This window comes from Stegodyphus dumicola, chromosome 7 (genome assembly GCF_044657685.1).
Source record: "Stegodyphus dumicola isolate Sdum_Otavi_A_Nest chromosome 7, ASM4465768v1".
Lineage (NCBI taxonomy): Eukaryota > Metazoa > Arthropoda > Arachnida > Araneae > Eresidae > Stegodyphus > Stegodyphus dumicola.
Genome location: NC_140774.1, coordinates 136,912,506 through 136,934,549, shown reverse-complemented (window position 1 = coordinate 136,934,549; position 22,044 = coordinate 136,912,506). Strand labels below are relative to the sequence as shown.

General features: G+C 32.6%; 1 protein-coding gene across 1 annotated transcript in view; it reads left to right on the top strand.

Moving 5' to 3' along the window:
* LOC118194770 (uncharacterized) overlaps positions 1-22,044 on the top strand; it is a 294,334-nt gene that overhangs the window by 248,047 nt on the left and 24,243 nt on the right. The window contains exon 3 of the mRNA XM_085820845.1: positions 6,195-6,340. Coding sequence (XP_085676971.1) covers positions 6,195-6,340 — 146 coding nt within the window. The remainder of the gene's footprint in view (positions 1-6,194; positions 6,341-22,044) is intronic.

Genomic DNA, 22,044 nt, shown 5'->3' with positions numbered 1-22,044 from the left:
GTAGATTGGCAACAAAACCACTAGTCTCCTGTTTCAAATGTAAACATCAGTGGCCGCCATTAAAAAAAATCTGATGTGTACACCACATGACTTCCTTGTACGGAATATTAAATTATACGCATTTTTTCTTGCATTTTATTTAAACTTATGAGATTGAGGTAAACCTACTTCGCCGACAGCGCATAAACCACAATAGAATAAATGCATTCTTTAAAATTCACTTTGTTTACCATAGCGACACTCTGGCACTAGGTTTACTTAACAGTATTATATTTCATTCATATTATAACTCAGAATGCACAAAATGTATATCATTTAAAGAATTATCTAATCGTTGCCACATGTTCTATTCAAATACTATAATAAAGCTAAAACCATGTATAAAAGAAATTAAGCAAACGAAACAAAACAGAAACAGTTTTTCACAGACGATTGAGTATTTCTCATTTAATTAATTAAGTTCTCACTTCGCGAGAAGGCAAAAATATATAAAAACTAAACATATCTATATTAAAAATTACGAAGTAAATCTCAAAAGCTTATTTCCTCGAAAAAATTCCAGAAAGAATTAAGCATGATTTAGTTGGCAATAATAAATGAATGCGTTATCTTTGTTGTTGCGAGGCTAAGTTTCTCTAGACTGGCAACAAATCCACTAGTCTCCTCTTTCAAAAGTAAACATCAATGGCCGCCATTAAAAACAGGCTTAGCGGCAATTAAACAACTTTAAAATTGCTGATAATTCTAAAAATATTGCACACAGATTTACTAAAGGCATAAAATTCTTAACTGGAAGATAAAAACAACATAATTCAATCATTTTTAAAGCAAAAAACGTACAATTTACAAACATATAAGAGTAAAGAAACTGAGATTACTGAGCCGGGTAATAGAGTGGATATATATATAAATATACTTATATACGTTTGGGGCTGCCGATTGCAACCAAAATACGAGGTGCACATCTACATGTTATAGCAGTCCTATATACAAAATTTCAACGTTCTGAGGCTACTCGTTTTTGAGTTATGCGAGATACGTACGTAGGCACGTACGTACATACGTTCGTACGGACGCCATGAAAAAGTCTCTTCAGAATTAATTTTAAAGCAGTTTTATAATTTTATTGAAGGAAAAGAGTATTTTATTCTGTCCTTACGTACAGATATGACGCAAAAACATTGTTAAATTGCATTCGATAGCGGTCAAAATGCATATTTTCGTTGGAATATGCTGCCTGAAACTTTTCGCGATTACAATACTTCCTTTTTACTTCGTACAAGGAAGTGAAAAGCCTTAGCGGTACTTAGACAACTTTAAAATTAATGATAATTCGAAAAATATTGCATACAGATTTACTAAAGGCATAAAAACCTTAACCGGAAGATAAAAACAACATAATACAACCATTTTTAAAGCAAAAAATGTACAATTTACAAACATATAAGAGTAAAGAAACTGAGATTACTGAGCCGGGTAAAAGAGTGGATATATATATAAATATATTTATATACGTTGTGTGCGGTCGATTGCAACCAAAATACGAGGTGCACATTTTAATGTTATAGCAGTCCTATATACAAAATTTCAACGTTCTGAGGCAACTCGTTTTTGAGTTATGCGAGATACGTACGTACGCACGCACGTACGTACGTACATACGTTCGTACAGACGGCACGAAAAATTCTCTTCAGAAGTAATTTTAAAGCAGTTTTATAATTTTTTTTTTTGAAGGAAAAGAGTATTTTATTCTGTCCTTACGTACAGGTATCACACAAAATCATCGTTAAATTGCATTCGATAGCGGTCAAAATGGATATTTTAGTTGAAATATGCTGCCTGAAACTCTTCGCGATTACCAGACTTTCTTTTTACTTCGTACAAGGAAGTAAAAATAAATACTAATCCTCATTTTAAATTTAAGAAAAGAAATTTTATACAAATTTTTTTTTCTCATAATTCGACTTATATATTCGAGATATAATTTTTCCAATGGGTTGGTGATATAATATCTTCCTAATGGGGTCCGTCAAAAGAACTTATTATCTGCACGAGCCATTTATTAAGGCTATTATTATTGAAGTATAATATTTTGACTTTACCTTCTGCCTGAATGATTGCTATTTTTTTAAATTTAGACCCTGTTTATGTTTACAACATCTGTCAATACTTGAAGGACGAGAAAGAAAGAGAACTTGAGTTTGCTTAAAGGATTGGTGGATAACTGCCGATGACAAAAAATCAGAGTTTTAATTCTGTTTCTCAAAGCAATGAATCTTGGAACTGTTTAAGTGTCAAAAAATATTATCGTTAATGCCTTATCTTTGCAGTATCATAGGGCATTTATGAGGCAATTTATACGATGTATTCCAATAACATAAATGGCTTCATACCCTTTCATAAACTAGCTCATCTACAGTTCACTATGATTGTCTAAAGAGCTAGAATAGACTATAAAAGTGCTGGCTGTAAAATTACTCTAATTTTATAATCTGGGATCATTTTTCAATCTTTTTACATTTCGTCATCGTCTTTCAGTTTTTCAATCACTTGGGTACCTGTATGCAGTTATGATCATGATAAAATGAATCTCGTTTGAAAAATGGCTTCATTTTCAAGATACGGAAGTAAAAAAAATGTAGATTTAAAGACACTTTTATCGCATATACGAGGTATATTTCAGTAGTTCCAGAAACTTAGTTATAATCTTTTTACTTCATCAACTTTCATTAGTATCACAATGTAGTTTTTCAGCATAATCCGTATTTAATTGAATACACTTCTTTCAACAAAATCTTTTGTTGGGATAAGTCACTGTATATCACCGATCATTTCTTCCGCCTCAATGCACCTATTAACGACATGGTTAATCTGAACACATCGACGTCAGTCCCGAATGGAGTATTAGTCTCGAAACAACATTCTTCGTTGAAGCCCTATAACCCGCGTATCACTCTTCAGATTGTTGCCACCAAATATTATCGCCCTCTATTATATTTAGAGAAATTAAATAATGAAGAATCTGTATGAATGTATTCATGTTTTTCGCACTGTGAAAAAACAGCGGTACCTAAATCCATCACATTTTGAATAACATAGTCCTTCACCCGAAAATGGGCACCCGTGAGCCCTAAAACATTTCGAATTTGTTTTATTATCAATTTCATATTTTGCAAAATGTTAACGAATTTTTCATTAATAAACTCAACGACTTGCCGTCAAGGCTGTGCCATAATTACATAAACCAAACCAAACGTTCAACACGAAAAAATACTTTCACCAATACGCTTTATTCACGTCTACCTTCACATCAAAAACAGTGTTAAAAATCCGCCTGTATCAGTCAAACAACTAAATTGAAATAAATAGTTTTGCACTGGATAGCTGCGTAAATATGTTGACACTTAATTCTGGCCGATGGCATTGCTCAATTAGTAGAGCTCAATTAGTATAACTACGAAAACAGTCTACGTATTTCAGTACTGTGCAGTTATAAACTGGCAATTTATTTATTAATTGCTGTAATATTTTCATCGGATTTTTTTTCCTGCCCAGTACCATGTCTTCAGTTGTAGTTACCAAAGCAGTCAATCAATGTTTTAAAACATATGCTAAGGTTTCATTGTTAGCCTTAATGATTGGCGCTTGGGAGAAAACAAATAACTCTTTTACTAAGACATCAGAATTTGTAACTACGGTATGATTTGAATTATTCGCAGCTCCACTATCTGGAATATATTTTTCAAAAGCTTTAATTTTATGCACTATTGTTTGGCTTACAATAACAATAACTTTATGTGAGCCAATAAGCATGTGATAGAAATTTCACTAAATTACTTCATTTATTAATATATGTCGTTATATAATAATAATAATAATATGCCACCATATATCATATTACAAATATTATGAAATTTATTACAGAAATGTAGTTTAAAGAGAATCTCTGGCTTACTACAGGCTCTTAAATTAATAACTGTATCATATATTGAAGAAATAAGACGATGATGTTTGCTACTTTGAGAAAAGATCGTTCAACTTTTGAAGCATGATGTGATTTAGTTGCGAATTAGGAGTGCAATTCTGATGGCCCATGAAGAATTATACAATAGAGAATATCTTCCGATAATGAACGTCTCATCATATAGAGCAAACGCTAAACATCGCCTGGAGACATTCAGGAAGGCAATGAAACTAGTACATGCGATACAATCAATGAAACTCTTTCTAATACTAATCTAAAAGAGTGGGTCGGTAATTGTATCCTTTACCATATTTCTCTCTGCTATTTCTAGTAAATCCGTTCAATGCATCAACATCGCTGTCATCATTTCTGTCTTATAGGATTCACTTCTTTCCAATTTGAAAAAAAATTGAAATTACATGAGTTGCGTTATTTCTATTTGCGTATTCATCGTATTATTCTTGTTTTCAGTGTTATTTTAGGTTTGAAATGTTGTTTGATATAATTTAAGACAAGATTTTTTATAACGGTTTTTCTATTCTTAATTAATGGTTTTTCCCTTCGGTTCGAACCATTTCGGCAAAAAATGTATCACAGATATGTCCTCCTTTTATAACGTTATGTTATAAAATGACACTATGCATACTCTACACTGTGACCTATGAACACTGCACACAGGTTACGGTATTTTATTTATTCTCCAATCTAGACTACCCGTAACAAGTAATTTTTGCCTTAAAGCAATGTAAATATCTGTTTTTCTTTCGTATGAGAAAATGGCTAATTATATATGTTATATAACGACAGTCAGTTACTTTATATTAACCTTTTATGAATGTCCCTGCAGTTTTTGTCCCCTAGCTTTGTGTATATATACACATATATATCCAAGTTATTTATATATATAACGTAATATATGTATATATACTTGTATATTAAAGACTTGAATAACAAAGCACAGGATTTAAAAAATAAAGATATACTAAAATCATTTGCGTAGAAACGCTATGTATCTTAATTAGTTCTCTGATAAGAAGCGAGATCCTGAGAATATTTCTTCAAAGGTCGAAAATCACCACTTGTTGAGAAGTTTATTTTTAACGACTTAAAGCGTTGTATGAAAGGAAGGTATTTGCATAACAAGCGAGAGATACAATAGAGAGAGAGAGACTTTGGAGGTGTTTTTCGGTATTTTAATCATGGGGCTAGGTTTGCAGCATTTGAACATTCGGTTTGGGTTTCTTTTGTTTGTGATATTAGCTACTTTAAATCAAATAAAAAATTCTTTTGTTCAAAAAAGCTATTGCTGATATGTTATTTATATATAGGCGTGTCTATATTAATAGCTGTCTATGCTGAATTTTCTTGACTAAGGTGAGACTTACTAGTTTTTTAAAATGTAAATGAAAATTTTTTAAACTGGAAGATCCCTGGAAAGGTAATAAATCAAGTGAACTCAGAGCTTGCAAGGACATACTGTTACTTGGATGTAAGTTGGAATGAAATTGAGGTGCTTATCTATTATCGCAGAGCCCTTCGCCAAATTTGCCCCAAGGCACTTAATGTGGTAGGCTGTTTGTACGGCGTATGAACAGATGTGTAATGTTTAATGTGAGAGTTTCGTAGGCTATTGGTAATGCCAAATATTTGCAAGTTTCCGATATTTGAAAACCATTTTTAAGCGAAATTACGGTTGCGCTGTTCATTGGAAGAACATTAATGGTGGATGTGGGGACAGTATCTGTTAACAATTAGTCAGGTGATCCCATTCATCTGCATCTACACTGAACTGAACAAATCTGCCATTGTACTTATTAAGCGTTATTATATTACATGATACATTACCATTATTACACATTCATTATTTTCTTCAAACTTTAGGGTAGCCTTTATCTAATAAGTTTTTGCACCAATGGTGATGATTGTGAGTAATTCGAGTCTTGTTAACAGAAAAGTATCGAAACTGATTCTAGCTAATGTAGCAAGGTACATTTCTAAACTCTGCATTCCAGAGGTTTGATAAACTGCCTACTATGATACTATATTACTACTAAGTTGTAAAAAGATTGCGTTACATAAAAGAACAAGAAGATATTATCATTCCTGAGAATATTTTTATATTGACAGTTTGCAATGTTTAATTTGTGAATACTGGTATCAGCAACAGCCAAACTGGCAACTGCTGAGTTTGATTACTTACATAGTTATTAATTCGCATAAATATTTCTAGGCATTTGCAAGATGCAATGGAATGCGTGAATCATTTTACTGTCCGATGTTTTGATAAATCGAAGCAGGAGATTTACCGGCAATTGACTAGTGGTGCGCAGAAGCTCTTAGCGGATCTCTGCACGGAAGGATCAGACTTCCGGAAGCGTAAGTGCAAATATTTATATTTATTTTGTTATTTTACTGTATGGCTTGTCCAGTGGAATCTAAGTTAATCAATGAGTTATTTAATCCATTTCGTATTCGTAGCCCAATCATATTCTGCATGCATCTGGGTGTATCCATATTGCGCATCTGTTTGATAACAAATTAATATTGCATTAGCGTTTATCGTAAATATTCTTGACGCCGCTGAATGTGATCACGGTTAATCTTAGCATTTGGATATTGTTATCGAATTGAAAAGGTCCCGCCTGTTTGTGCATAGAAAACATAGAAAATGCTTCGCTTACAATTGGATTAATATAATGAAACTAATTATAGAATAAATTTTTGAAGTGATATAACGTCGCCAAATAAGGTTAAAATAGATTACAAAAATTGGCAAGTTACCAAAAAAAAATTCTATCCCGTAGTAAGTAATCGTCAAACAGCTTAGTTTCGATTTTATTCAACCATTTAAAACTGGGGAGGTTTGAACCTACGCTTAGAGTAAATTTTCAGTAACTTTACAGATTTTAACAGCGATTAGACACAGTTTTTCTTCTTTTAAAGAACCAAATTCCTGCCTCCCCTGAAAATATCTCTGTCAAACTAAGGTTGTTTTTAAGCTTAATTCTAAGATTACATTACTTCCTTTTCAGTGACAGATGCCTTCCGAATATTAAGGCAAGAGAAACGGTCGAATATTTTCCAGAAGCCTTTTAATAATTAAATAATTTCTAGAAAAAATTATGAACAATTCATTAATAAACATTCGCCTTAAAGCATTATGACTAGTTCATAAAATGCATTTTCTCAGTTACAACCCTGTGAAAATATCTATTTACATGTTTCTAGTTATATAATTTATTATTAGAAAACTATTAATTATTTCTAGTTATATATGTATATATTAAATTGGTTAAATTCCATTATTATTTTGAGGAACACTTTTTCTCATCAATTACAGTTATCATTTGGTCAATGTTATCAAAATGTCGTTGGACAAGCGTGATCACATTAAGCACCGTTTACTGTAGCATACAATAACTGAAACACTGTAAATATTTCGGATTTTAAGTCTAAAGTAACACGAAATCGGTAAATAAGTTTTATTTTATGCGGAAAAAGAAATGATTTTGGTATCACTCTAAAGCTTAAGATTTAATAACTTTATTTCATAACTGCAAATAGATGTTTCAGTATTCATTGGACCCTGTTTGTTCGAGAATAGAATTTACTCACACAATTATTCATGAAATTCAAACACTGAATTTAATAGACTGTAGATTTCTTTTATTTTACTTCTGTTAACAAATATTAAACACATGAGAACTTACATAATCTTACTTGGAGAGACACTCTTGCCATCCACATACATACACTTACCAACTCGAACTACCAGCACACACCCAATCAATGGCCGCTAGCTGTCCACGTTGTTCCGTTTTCTATTCGTGGTTGCCATATCACTCTAGTCCCAACAAAATTTCGAGCATTACCGCTAAATATGGTTGCACACTTACCTCTTCTAGAAATAAATCGTTTTAAAGCTGCAATAAATGATTCTGTAGACAAATTTGAAAGGATCTCGAGGTGGACCGCACGAGTCAAGAGGCAAAAAAAAAAAAAAAAAAAAAAAAAAAAAAAAAAAAAAATTGCAACATAAATCTTGTGCACTACGCTCTTCTTCTGAGTCGTATATTTTATATCAAAAGGACCACAAAAGACTATACCAGTGTGGTTAAAGGTAAACGATGGACGATGGATTTAGTCTCTCTAATGGTAAATTTCTCATCCTTTGATCCAGCAATACTGGTTTGACCTTGGCACACATTCTCTTACTATCTTTCTAGCAAGATTACGTCCACTTATCGGCCAAATATTTTGTCTAACACTATGCAAGAAAGCTTGTGCTCCAGTATAGAAGTTTCGAATATGGTAGTGTAATGACTTAAATGAGTCAGTTTATGATTTTTTGGCAAGACAGCGGGGTGCTTTGTGTTAAAAGGCAAGTTAGCTTTCTGCAATCTACCACCTACTCTACTAACTTGAGATTCATCTAAAAAGGGACATTAAAAATTTTAACTGACTATTTTTACCTACTTCCTTTTTCTTACTTAACTCCTTGAATCCTTCAGAAAAGCTTTGATGTTGGACTAAGTAATTTATTTTCGCTTAACGAAACCTCATCTACTGTCAAATGACATACTTGTTTTTCTTTGGATCTATAATTTCTTATAAATCTTAAAACATAAGCAAAAACATTAGTTAATTTAGCATAACAGTTAGTAATACTAAAAACATAATCCAAAAGAGAATTGTTAACAGTTACTGTCAAATTTACATTAGAAATAAGTTTCAGTTTTCGCACATAGTTCTCATTTGAATTTTCCAAGCTATTATTAACACTATTATAATTAATGACCTGTTGTTGCAGAAAATTTGGTCCTTGAAATCATAAAGAGATGTGAACAATAATTTCCGGGCTCAGACCACAAGAAATTAGGTCAGCAGGATTGTCTGCGGTTCTGACATGTTGCCAGCAGAAATCCTTAGTTAGTTCTTGGATACGAATTGTTCTATTTGACAAACATTTTTAGAAGATGAGGAGATGTAGCAATCCAGGCTAACACAATTGTTGAATCCGTGTACAGAATGCCTTTGTCAAAATATAAATTCAAAGATGTTATTACCTTACACACAAGTTTTGAAAGGAACTCTGCTGCACACAACTCCAGACGAGGAATTGTTATTGCTTTGATAGGCGATATTCGAGATTTGCTGCAAAGTAAAGTCACTTTAACTTCGCCAGTTTCAGAGACACAACGCAAGTAAATTACTCCACCATATCCAAACTTTGAAGCATCAGCAAAACAGTGGAGCTTAATTTCTTTAGTTGATTCTATCAGAACGTAACGAGGGACTTTGATTTTTCTCAACTCTGGTAGGGCCTTTTGAAATGTCTCCCACTCTTGACGCTCTTTGAAAGGAAGTGGATCATCTCACTCTAGACGTAAAAGCCACAGCCTTTGCAGGAACATCTTGGCACGCATGATTACAGGTTCTAGAAAACCTAAAGAATCAAACAGTTTAGCATATCTGCCAAAACCGTGCGTTTTGAACAGATTTTTTATGAGCAAGACACAGTAAAACTAAACGAGTCTACTTCTGGATTCTAGAGTCTTTATGGTGCTTTGTGAAGATTCTTCAAAGTGACACTCTTGTATTTCGAATGCTACTTGTTCTAAAATAATTTTTTCGCTTGAGCACCACTTGTGCAAAAAATATTCATTCGATCGTGGCGTCACTTCACTTCTGCCTTTACACTGTTTTTGAAACGTCTGCTCGAATTCTTTGATAGAATTTATCTTTATTTAAAGATAAAAAAAGAAAAAAAAAGAAAAAAAAACTTTCTTCCCATTGTTTTGGGGAGGGACTTGAATATTCGGATGAACTAATATAATTAAAATACATTGAAATAGTTCATTGGTTAATTCTGGATACAGAAAAGCAAGAATTTTTGGAGAAGATAGATTTCATTGATTTCAGTGTTTCTGCTCCTGACGAAGTGGCATTGAAGTTGATTGAATTTCTCTTCTATTGTGTTCTTTTTTCTTTAAATTTCATTGATTTTTTTAATTGGGGTATTTTGGTTTTAACATTTTTTAAATTATTTTTTCCCCTTATAGGATTATTTGAAATTTATTACTTTAAGATCTGTCTCTGTTATTCCACATAAACTAAATTAGATCTTACAATGAACCTGACGAATTCTCGCACAGGCGTGAATTAATCACCAGCACAAAAGAAGGGTGAAAATAACCCTTTAGTAATTCAAACTAATTTAACAGAAAGGCACGGACTTCGTGCGTTACAAAAACACCATCCACTTGCGGTGGAAATTATAACGTAGAATATAATACAAGTCAAATCTGATATATATAGTGCAAGAGCGCACTTAAGTTTACGCCTAAGAGGTGGACTCGCAGGAACCTAACCGGCGTGATACTAATCTGATAAGGCCAAGAGGCTTACTAGCGTGACCGCGAAATAAGAACAAAATGTGCGCCTGGCTAGCGAAACACCCTCTGAATAAACTGAGATATTCACTTTTAAAAAGCACTTCATTTACCTTTAAATTTACATCCTGGCGAGAGAATGTGAGGGGAAGTTGAAAAGTCTAGAACAGGTATCAAACTTAAAATAAATTTATGCAAAATAAGGAAAACGCTAGATACTTATGAAATTCAATTTTTGGTATTTGTGAAAAATTGGTTCTAAATTTCTTACTTTATGTTTATACTGATAATTTTTCAACAGCTTAATTAGCGAAAATACTATGCATGATAATATTATGTTATTAAAATGTGTTTTGTGATTGCGATATAATATATATATATATATTAGTTAAAATACTAATTGCTGACTAAAACGTTTTTTAACCCGGCAGCACGCGCGTTGGGTCGAATAGGCCCGTGCGCAGTTTTCTTTAATTCATGCGGCTTATTATTGAACCAGTAATATATTTTTAATACCACGATTCATAAAAATTAAGATAAGTTATATAATTGAAAACTATGGATTAATATCTACAAAAAATCTTGTTAAATCTTTACATCACATATAATGGTGAATAAGATAACAGAATACGGTAAGAAATTGAATAGTTAAAGAAGGTAACTAAATTAATGAATTAATGCATTTAAACTTTTAATACTTAAAAAATACTTACATATGAAGCTACAAACTTGACGCTGGCATATATTTATTGATACATATTACACATTATGGAGCTATGCTCACCACAAACATTTTTGTCACATTTTGTTCATGATGTTTTAGATTTTCTGTTCTTCACAGCGGGACATAAATGGCATCTTTTCCTTGCTGTCCTCAATTTGTTCAGGCTGTGCTCTGTTTAATTCCATTCGCAAACTCCTGGAAACATTAGGTTGGATTCTTCTGTTTTCATTGTGCTCCTTTAGAAATTCTAACGCAAGATCCTTCAAAAAGAGCCTCCTTTTACGGTACTTTTCTTCACGTTTATCGGTTGACAATAACAGGACACGAGCGCTGATAGCAGCTGTATTTAACATACTAAAATTACAACTATCGGCCATCTGGTGCTAATTCTAGCTGTAGAATATAATGCCGACATTTCGCGTATTGCATCCACTGCACCTTTCGTCAGGTTATGAAAAGAAATAATTTGAGGTTTTTTGATATCAAAAGATGAAACAGCTATAGCATCATCATTATGCATAGTTGATAATAAAAGCACCCATTTATTCTTTTTGGGAGTATATGACACTAAAGTCATATGTTTCTGAAATACGAAGAGAGTTGAATGCAATTCTCGTTTTCTGGAGCAAGTGAATTCCTTCGGTATTTCTCATTTATTTTTTTTTTATTGTTCCAACAAGAGTAATATTTTTATCTAGAAGGTCTTTAGCTAGACGTTATTAGCAGTGTTAACACTCGTTATTAGCAGTGTTGGTCTAGCTCGACCAGTTATTAACAGTGAAGTTTCTTCCTCTGTTGAAAATAGATGCGACGAGTCTCATAACAACTTTGTCCGCGCTGTTTTCCAGTTTGTAGAGACCTTCAGGTTGCATCCCTGCATATATTTCTAAATTCCAGGTATAAAAGGTCCATGAATCCACTAGAGCAAACATTTTAATATCGTACTTTGCAGGCTTACTGGGAATAGATTGCCTGAAAGAACATCTGCCTCTAAAAGGTTCTAATCTTTCATCGATAGTAACGTACTTACCAAGCCTGTATAACTTCTTACAGTTATTTACAAATAAATCAAACACAGATCTTACAGGAACAAGTTTATCAAGTTCTTTCCTCTTCATAAGATCTCTAATATCATAGAAACTTAGACAACGTAACAGAAATAAAAAATCTCTTATAAGTCCGGTGGAATATTTCCAGTCCTGTGCCATCAATGGCCCAAATATCTTTCACATGAACGTGGGAAGATTTATGTACTCCACAAAGGTAAAGAAGACCGATAAAGGCTTTTATTTCAATTAAATTAGATTTTGCAGTCACGGTATCTTTGAAAATTATCTGCAATCTTGTCCATATGACTTGTTCGTGCAATCAACAATGCGCTCTAATATGGTATTATAGAGCAGTAGTAAGCAAGAGTCTGTAGGAGACGATACAGTTCTGGCATCACCAATATTTCCAGGTAATTTAGTGATAATATTACGCGAAAGTGTTCGTATATTTTGTTTTGGTCTTTTTTTCATTCCATTTTGTAATCCCATCTTTCCCAGTATAAAACTCACCTAAACTGGATGCATCTATTTTATTATATAAATGAAATTCTTCTTCCGATGAAGTTTTATGAGCACTAAATTTCTCTTTATCGATACTTTATTCATCATCATCTGCATTTATTGATTCTTCATCTGTTGATACTTCGGCAAGTTAGTTGTTCATCTGTTGATAAACGGCAAACATTAGTTTGAAGCCGTTTCATTTCATCTTTATAGCTTAAATAACGATGCATCTTTTAAAATCTTTTAAATTCTTATGCAAGCGTTATTAAAAAAAGGAATGCGAGAACGCGCGTTGGGTCTTTCAGGCTCGGAGATTCAGTTTCTAACCAAAGACTGCTTCGAGAAACATGACCTACCACATAATGGAAAGGGGGTGAAAAGGGGGTGAAAAGGGGGTGACCTTGAGAGCAGGTACTGGTAGACTCAACCATTTTCACGAATGGGAGAGATGTTTCTCAACACCTGGGCCTGTAATAAGACCCAACGCGCGTTCTCGCGGGCTAATTCACGGTTTTATATTGAATTATTGAATTTCTATTCTTTGGACATGGTATAAATGAAGTTTTCTTATTATAAATTATTATGAATTATTGGTATATTGGTGTATATATATATATATGCCAATAATTCATAATAATATTATATATATATATATGTGTGTGTAAGAAAATTAGCAGCGTAAATTAATTTCCCTTCTCTATTCTAAAAATAGTAACTTCTCTCTGCACTGCGTCATTTCGAGAAAAATATATGTCATATGATTCTTATGTAATTCTGATGATATAAATGAAACTAAAATTCAAGCAGCCAATAGTAATTTTACAGCAATATTGACCATCCAATCAGAATGCTTTGAGAACCAAAACTAACTCCCTCTGACTTTACCCTGAACATTACGCACTTGCTTTCCACGCTTTGGCCTAGCTACACTGCTGTCTATCTCGTGCTGCTTTCGTGCTACAAAGTTATCGAAAATGTAAGCCTTTTGGAACAGGCACATTTAATGTGCCGACCTGTGTGTAACCCAAACATGTTGCTAAAAACAAAACAGAAGATTTAATTTGCATTCGCCTCCAAATTTCCTATTCATTGTGAATCGTCGTTTCTGCATTCAAAAACATCAAAATTCTTTCTCCTGAATTTATTACATATATAATAATAAAACTTTACATATACCATCTCCAATAAACACAAATTAAATTTAAAACCATCAATGAAAAAATTTTTAGAATTTAAATTAAAATTTTAAATAATTTCATTTTCTCGTCAATTTAGGCTAAACTTCCTTAAATAGAAAACTCTCTTTACGACAACCCTTTTACTTCCATCACATAATACTTAAATTTCCAGCCATTTTTTTAAAGAAATTTTTGAAGGCAAGTTTGTTAATTTTAACTTACTAGTTTAAACTTTAAATTTCTAATTAATTTCTTATTTTAAGATTGTATCATTTTTTATGTTCTTATGATTTTGAATCAATTTTTAACATTCTAATATGTTTAATACTATGTTTGGATTTGAAAATGAGAGTGTAGGAGGATATGTCTTCTGAAGTTAGCATCTCGTTCAGATTAATTGTGTTCTTATTGAGAACTTTAATTTTAAGATTATTTGCTGTTTTGTTTTACAAGATTTTTTTGGTTTAATTGGACTAATTTCTGTATTTGGATTGAGTATTAATTGTGAATTATGGTCTGAATCTAGCAAATAATTTGATGCTTTCTTGGAAGTAAGATGAAACACTCTCTTCCTTTAGCTGTTGTTAATTGATGGTAGATTGTTTTATCCCTTTGATAAGTCGATTAATCTGCTATCAATGACAATAGCTACTTTTTTAATATTTAAAATTTACTTAAAGATTTTTATTAGTTGATTTTTAAATAAGAAGTTGAAATTATTTAAAATTCTAATTTAAATTCTAAAAATTTGTCATTTACGGCTTTAAATTTAATTTGTGTTCCTTGGAGATGGTACATGGAAAGTTTTCTTATTATAAATCATTACGAATTATTGGTTTATTACTTTGCAGCTGTAACGCAAATCATAGGCTTTTTAATTTACTTTTAATTACTTTATTTTGAATATACACTCTTAGACCAAAAAAAAAAAAAAAAAAAAAAAAAAAAAAAAAAAACAGACGCGCTAAGAAGGAGTTATCTGAATGGGACGAAAATCGGTAGAAGTGATGTACATGTACAGAAAAACAAATGATTACAGTTTGAGGAAAATTGGATAATTTATTGAAGTGATAGAGCTTCACAAAGTGAAAAAGTCAGTAACGCGTTTGTCCACATCTGGCCCTTATGCAATCAGTTATTTGGCTTGTTGTCGATTGATAGAGGCTGCGGATGTCCTCCTGAGGTATATCGGACAAATTCTGTCCAACTGGCGCGTTAGATCGTCAACATCCCAAGCTAGTTAGAGGGACTTGCCCATAACGCTCTAATAATGTTCGGTAAGCACTAAGGCAAGCAGTAGAAACATGTGCAGTGCGGGGTGGCAGGCATTATCTTGCTGAAATGTAAGGCCAGGGTGGCGTGACATGAAAGGCAACACAACGGGCCTTAGAACTTCGTCGACGTACCGCTGTGCTGTAGAGTTGGGACGGATGACAACCAAAGGGATCCTTCTATGAAATAAAATGACATCCCAGACCATCACTCCTGGTTATCAGCCTGTCTGCCGGAAGACAGTCAGGTTGGTATCACACCGCTGTCCGGGGTGTCTTCAGACTCGCCTTCGCTGGTCATCGGGGCTCATTTCAAAGCGGGACTCATCACTGAAGACTATTCTACTCCAGTCAGTGACATTCCAGTGCGAATGAGCCCGACATCACTGCAAACGGGCTTGACGTTGTACAGAGGTCAATGGTAGTCGGCGTAAGGGGCGCTGTGAACTAAGCCCCCTTTCTGTGAGCCGTCTATGAATGGTCCTTGCGGTCACTGAAGCACTAATTGCACGTACAATAATGATGCGTATGGGGCTGTGAGTGCCACTCTGACGATTGCTCGGTCTTCACGTTCTGTCATTTCTCTAGGCCTATCGCTTCCTTCTTGATGTTGTGTGCGGCCATGGTTCACCCATTCCTGTCAATATCGTCTAGTAGTGGCATTATTATGTATAGAACAATATAACATGAGATCATATGCAATAATTACTACCTAACATCATTTCTGTGTAATTGAAATATCATGTTAATACCTACATTGTAGTAGGTAAATGTGTGAATATGTGCATACATATGGAAAATTTTCCTTAACCAATTCTATATCAAACACATTAAATAACCATTTGAGTAATGATCAGAGTGAACCATAAGGAATAAAGCAATTCTAAATTACAAAAAGGTTGTTTGCGTTGTGTGACATATTGTCGGGCAGTAACCCGTTTAATTACTATGATTAATGAAAATTAATTACAAGACGAGGTAAGTAAAATCAAACTAACGTTTATTTGAAGATATTAAAGGTTTACAGTTACAATTTGTTTAATTTGGGTGGTGGCGGTCATCAACGTTATCCTTTTTGGATATCGAAACCTGTATGCATATCAACTTGTGTCCAATTTGCTTTATATCTTCTCGGTGCGTCGTTTTTTTTTTTTTTTTTTTTTTTTTTGTCTAAGAGTGTATATACATATGAAGCTGACTCCAGTGTTAAAACTTATTTATTATTTAATCTCCAGTGTTAAAATTTATTTATTATTTAATCTCCAGTGTTAAAACTTATTTATTCTTCAAATCTATTGCAATGCCTTATATGTGACGGAATACGTACGTAATTTATGCCAATATGATTAAGCCGAAATAATTGAAATTTTAATTATCTAGTTTAGAAATTTTTTAACCGAAATAATTTCACTCCAGCAAGTGTCTCTATATAATTTCATATCTGGAAATTGTATGATATCTTAATTAAAGAAAAATCACCAACAATTATTTATTTACAGAGAAACAAAAACGACACATTGCGAGTTTTCTTAATAATTAAAGGAAATTACCTCTGTTTTATAATCTTTTAATTAATAAAAATTACCAGTCATCAATTTGGACTTGAAGCGAACATTTTGTAATTATGTAAAGTTATGCAAGACAAATATATGATGTTTAAAAAAAAATAACACTCTCCTATACTAAAACTGCAGAGCGAAAATTAACAGAGTGGGGTTTACTTGCTTTGATGCCAAAAGAGATTTCCATTAAAAGGAAACAAAGCATTCTTTTGTTTCTTCTTTCACCATCTAAAGCTAAATAATAAAAAATAATAGACACCTCCTATATTCTGGAATAGCGTAATTAACTTTGGGAGAGAACGAATGCATTAGTAAAGGAATGTGAGCTGTAATGATATAGCCAAAGTTAAACATACTTTGCATAATTTATCTTATTTTTCGATCTTATTCCTTAATGCTTCAAAACAGTGGTCTCAGTACAGGCGCCTGCATGCTCTCAAAGTAATATCAGAAACTTTATGCGGCCATGAAAACTATTCAATTATGGATTTGTTATAAATATGGCGTTAAAAGTATTTCAAGATTTTATTTATTTAAAGTCCGAGTTTATATTATTTTCATTACCCGTTACTCTGAACATGAACAATGCAATGGAAAATCTCCAAATTTCTAAATGTGATATAAATCTTATTCAAAAATTTGAAGATGCAGATTTTATTAACTTTTATTCGTACTTGGCAATTATTAAATAAGCTAATTTACGAACTTGGAATTTCTCTTATATACGCCCTCGCTTGGCGACAAATTGCTCGCCAAATACTTTTGGCGAGAAATTCCACGGTGCCATATTACTATTTAAATTTTTTGTCTACATTTCGAACTTTAAGCCTAAAATGGCTCCAAAAAACGCGGTTTTCGTACGTGCAAAAACCACGCTTTGAACACAGAATTTAAGCTAAAAATCCGAAACAAAATTTAAATAGCAAAAACGTAAAGTTTCTAACCAAAAATATTTCACAAGAATTCATGTACACAGCGATATGTTTTAACTTTAAAAAACACCAGAGAATTGCACAATTTATGCAGCGAAGGAATCTACGAACTACGCACACCTAGCTTAAATAAATTAACATAACAATAATAAATTTCAAAGAATACCATGTGCACAGCGGTCTGTTTGAACTTTAAAAAAATCATCTACGAATAGCATAATCTAGGCAGGGAAGGAATATACGAACTACGCACACCTCGCTTTAATAAATTAACATAACAATAAATTTAAAAGAATACCGTGTACACAGCTTTCTGTTTAAACATAAAAAAAATCATCTACGAATTGCACAATCTAGTCAGCAAAGGAATTTACTAACTATGCACACTTCGCTTTAATAAATTAATATAACAACAATAAATTTTAAGAATACCATGTACACAGTGTTTTGTTTAAACTTTAAAAAACATCTACAAATTGCACAATCTAGGCATTGCGCACTAATCAACAAAATAAACTAAAGTAAACAATTCAAAAAACAATAATAACGACGAAATTCATACTAAAAAAACAATGAACATAACATTCTACAAAATAAGAACAAAAATAAAATGCACTTACCATGAACGAACGCTTCTTCGAACAGCAGAAACATCAATTTCAAACATCACGAAAACAATTTCACCACAAATTTTTTAAGAGTATCTTCTCCCGTTTCAGAAAAACGATGGAAAAATATATAAACCACCAAATAAAACACAAAATCGGATTTTCGATTATAAGTAGGTAACGTAGCTTTAACATTCCGCCACGTAATCTCTATCGTATTTATATAACAGCCAGATCCATTATTCACAAAATTGATACTATCTTTCACAAATAAGTGTTCAAAATCTTCTTCTCCTAAATACTTGTAGAATTTCCAGCCACCCGAAAAAAATAGTTGTACCAGGCACGCGTATAATATTTTACCAACAGGTCGTAAATCACTTAATTACCACACATCACACGAACCAACTAGCAAATCCAAATTTTCACATAAAAAAGGTTGCCATACAAACCGACATCGCCTCCAAAACCATCGCAAAACACGCAATTGCGCCAAAAGCCAGCGCACAACACATATCGCCGCATTTGGCAACCTGAGAGTGCATATAAGAGTAGTACCACGAACTTTTGCATAAAGAGTAATCGCTTTGTTTGGAAATCTATTTATCTATCTATGTTAACATCGCTGTTTTCGAAGTTAAAAGCAATAAGAAAATAACCAGATTGACCTTTGAGCATCTAAATTCCTGATGAAGATTATTTCCAGTAATTTCTCGCCAAGGTTACAAAATTTATGAAAATCGAACTGCTACTACTGAGTGCTAAGTTATAAGGAAATAAAGAAGTTTAGAATTATTTGCTTACAAATATATGTATTTTATTTAATATATATAGAAGGAAAATTTAATAAATAAGAGAAAGACACAAAGTGTTTTGATTTATTCAAGTTTTATTTATTCCCACTTAATTTTTTTTTCCCCTGAAAGCTTCGAAATTTTGTATAAATTGCTTATTTTAAGTTTAAATTAAAGCAAGGTATTAATGATTAATTAAACATGTTAGAATTGTTTGAAAGAATTATTAATCTAAGAATTAGTACTTAGCTGTCAATATGTTTGAATTACAACGTATAATCACTAAAAATGTCTTACAAGTACCAAATTTTAGATTTCAGATAACAAACAAATATAAATTTGTTTTTTTTAAATCCTATGTAATATTGTTATTATTAGTTATGCATGCTTTGATAAATATATAGTAAGCAGTAGAGTTCCCCTCAGTTTGTATAACAAATTAATATTTTCAGTTTGGTACTTTCCTGAACCTCTCATTTTCTTTTCGCATTTCCTCCCCACGACTTACAAATTTAAAGTTTATTCAGAGCGGTATTTCGCCAGCCAGCACACGTTACTAGTTTATCTTTGCTGTTATGCTTATCAGGAATTGTGTTTCTCTTGATTTGCTTTGGAAACATGAAGTGTCCTGAATAGGAACAGGAAGCTTACTCAAGCTATGTTCAAGATTTGTGTATAACAGACGACACAAGCAGGAAGGGTATACGAAACCCTTTATTTTCTATACTTTTACAAGTACTCCCGAACTTAGGGATACAAAGACCAACCACTTGTGGTCTGAACGTAAGAATATAAAACTACTAACTAAAACTCTAACTAAAAGCTAACTTTGAATTAGTATACAAATGGCTAGCACTAAGCCTGGCCTTTATTTAAAAGGGTACGTATGTAGTACGCCGAGGTACAGAAACTACAATACGTTTACAAATATCAAGAGGGCTAAACCTCTGGCCTTAAAGGCAACCAGCAACTGAGTGAAAACTCGTAAAATTGCAGTGGCAAGCGGCCTGCTTCCTAAAACTCCTTCTCTCTCTCTCTCTTGGCAAAAAGCCACAACTTAAATACTTGGGCGTTAGCAAGACAATTTGCATAAACAAGTTAAAGCATTTAATTCTGGCCGGAAGTAGAAAATAAGAAGTGATAGTACAGTTTTAAAATAAAATAAACGTTAGTAAAACTTAGGATCCTTACACGCTGAGTTGCTTATATGCCGTTTTGGATTTAATCGCGGGGTAGGTTGTTAAGTCAGCCTAGTTAGCCTTAAATTAAATTGCTAGTCCAGCACTACATCTTTATGTTTGAATTTATTGTGAAATTATTCTTCAGTTTCACCGAAAGTTGTCGGTGTAATTGTAAGTACGAAGTACGTGCATTTGAGTTAAGAATTTTTACAAATAATAAAGGGTTTATTACCCTTTTTCTTCGTTGGTATCATCGCCAAGTTTCTTAGTACGATCTACTGAATTTTATGATAGTAAAGATAGTTAAATCCCACGAAATGTACTTAAAATATTTCTTATTTTGTTAATAAAATTTTTCATTTCGTTTAAAGATGAATGCTGGCTAATCTGCTATCTTCAGATCGTGCACTTGGCCCGCATGCAATTTGAGTTTGAGACCGCTACTTTAACACTATGCCAACGAAACCGTTTGATTTATGCGGCAGGTTTAACTTAAAGCTGAAATTAAATGTAGTTTAGAAAAATAATTTCTAAAAAATATCTTGATGGTATATATAAGACTACAATGTATAAGACTACATGTATAAGAAAGGCTTAACATGTATAAGAAAGACTTCCTTAACTGCTTCGCTTTAAAGACATTATTAATTATTAATATTAATAGAAACATTTAATCCTAATAAGTAGCCAACTTTAGCCTACCCTAGCTGGGATCATTTATTATTGACTGGAAATCTCGACTGCTATCACCAACAAATATCTTATTAATGCAAGTAACATAATCAATACATATGCAATTGGACACAAAAACATAATATACAGTTTATTCGTATTTAGCAATAATAAGATAAATAAAATAGCTGTGTGTGCTTTACAGAACGTTAATAACATAATAAAGGTAAATAAAAGAGAATAACTTGTTCAACATATAGACAGCAAAACACTTTATAGAGAATGTTTTTAATATATTTACAGAGTAAAACTTAAAATTAACAACGCTTAGACCGAGTAAGATAATTTAAGTAATGTTGCAGTCAGAATCTACATGCAGGATAAAAATATCAAATAACGTAATGTTCAATTTCATTTTCTGTTATTTGTTTATGATTTTGATAAATCCGCTTCTAGTTTGGCCTTTGGGAAATTATCATTTAAAATGCTAACGCAAGTAAAAAAAATTAACAAATTAAATCTTTAAAACTGTAATACAAACTGTCAGCTTTAACTGCCGTATAGTTTCAAGAACTTCAATCTGAGCAGAGGAAGTATCTCTATCAAAGATAATTATACCAGCTAATGATTTACCAATTGCTCACTGATAAGTGCGATTTGGCAGGAATTCCGCTATATTTATTCTCAATTATATAAAGCTCTTGAATGAGGCCAAATGCTTAATTTTGTTCGGTCCTTTTAAAATATGACGGGAACATGGTAACATTTTGCATGATGAAGGTTAATTTGGACACCCTTCAATGGACTTTAACGGACAATACTCATAATTGCTCTTTCAAATAAGGTCAGTTTGTTTTTTCAAACATGGCCTCTTCTTTTCCAGATTTGCATTAGCATCCTTACAATTAACAGGTTTTGGAATATTTTTGCAACATTTATAGCCAGCCGGTCGGTGTCAGAGCATCGAGCACGTAATTAATATTTAGTACCTATATTGAAGAGTCCAAATCTCTGACACTTGAAGCCTTTTCCAAATATTCCTTTATAGTAGATATTCTTTGCCATTTAACACTAATCTTTTCATTTTCAATAAGTACTTTAAATTTATCTGGAACAACAATGGGCATCAGTGAGCTTTTTCATTTTTTTCCTTTTGGAAGCATGAAATCAATACCTTCTCGTTGAAAACAAAGTTTTCCCTTTGTATATCATC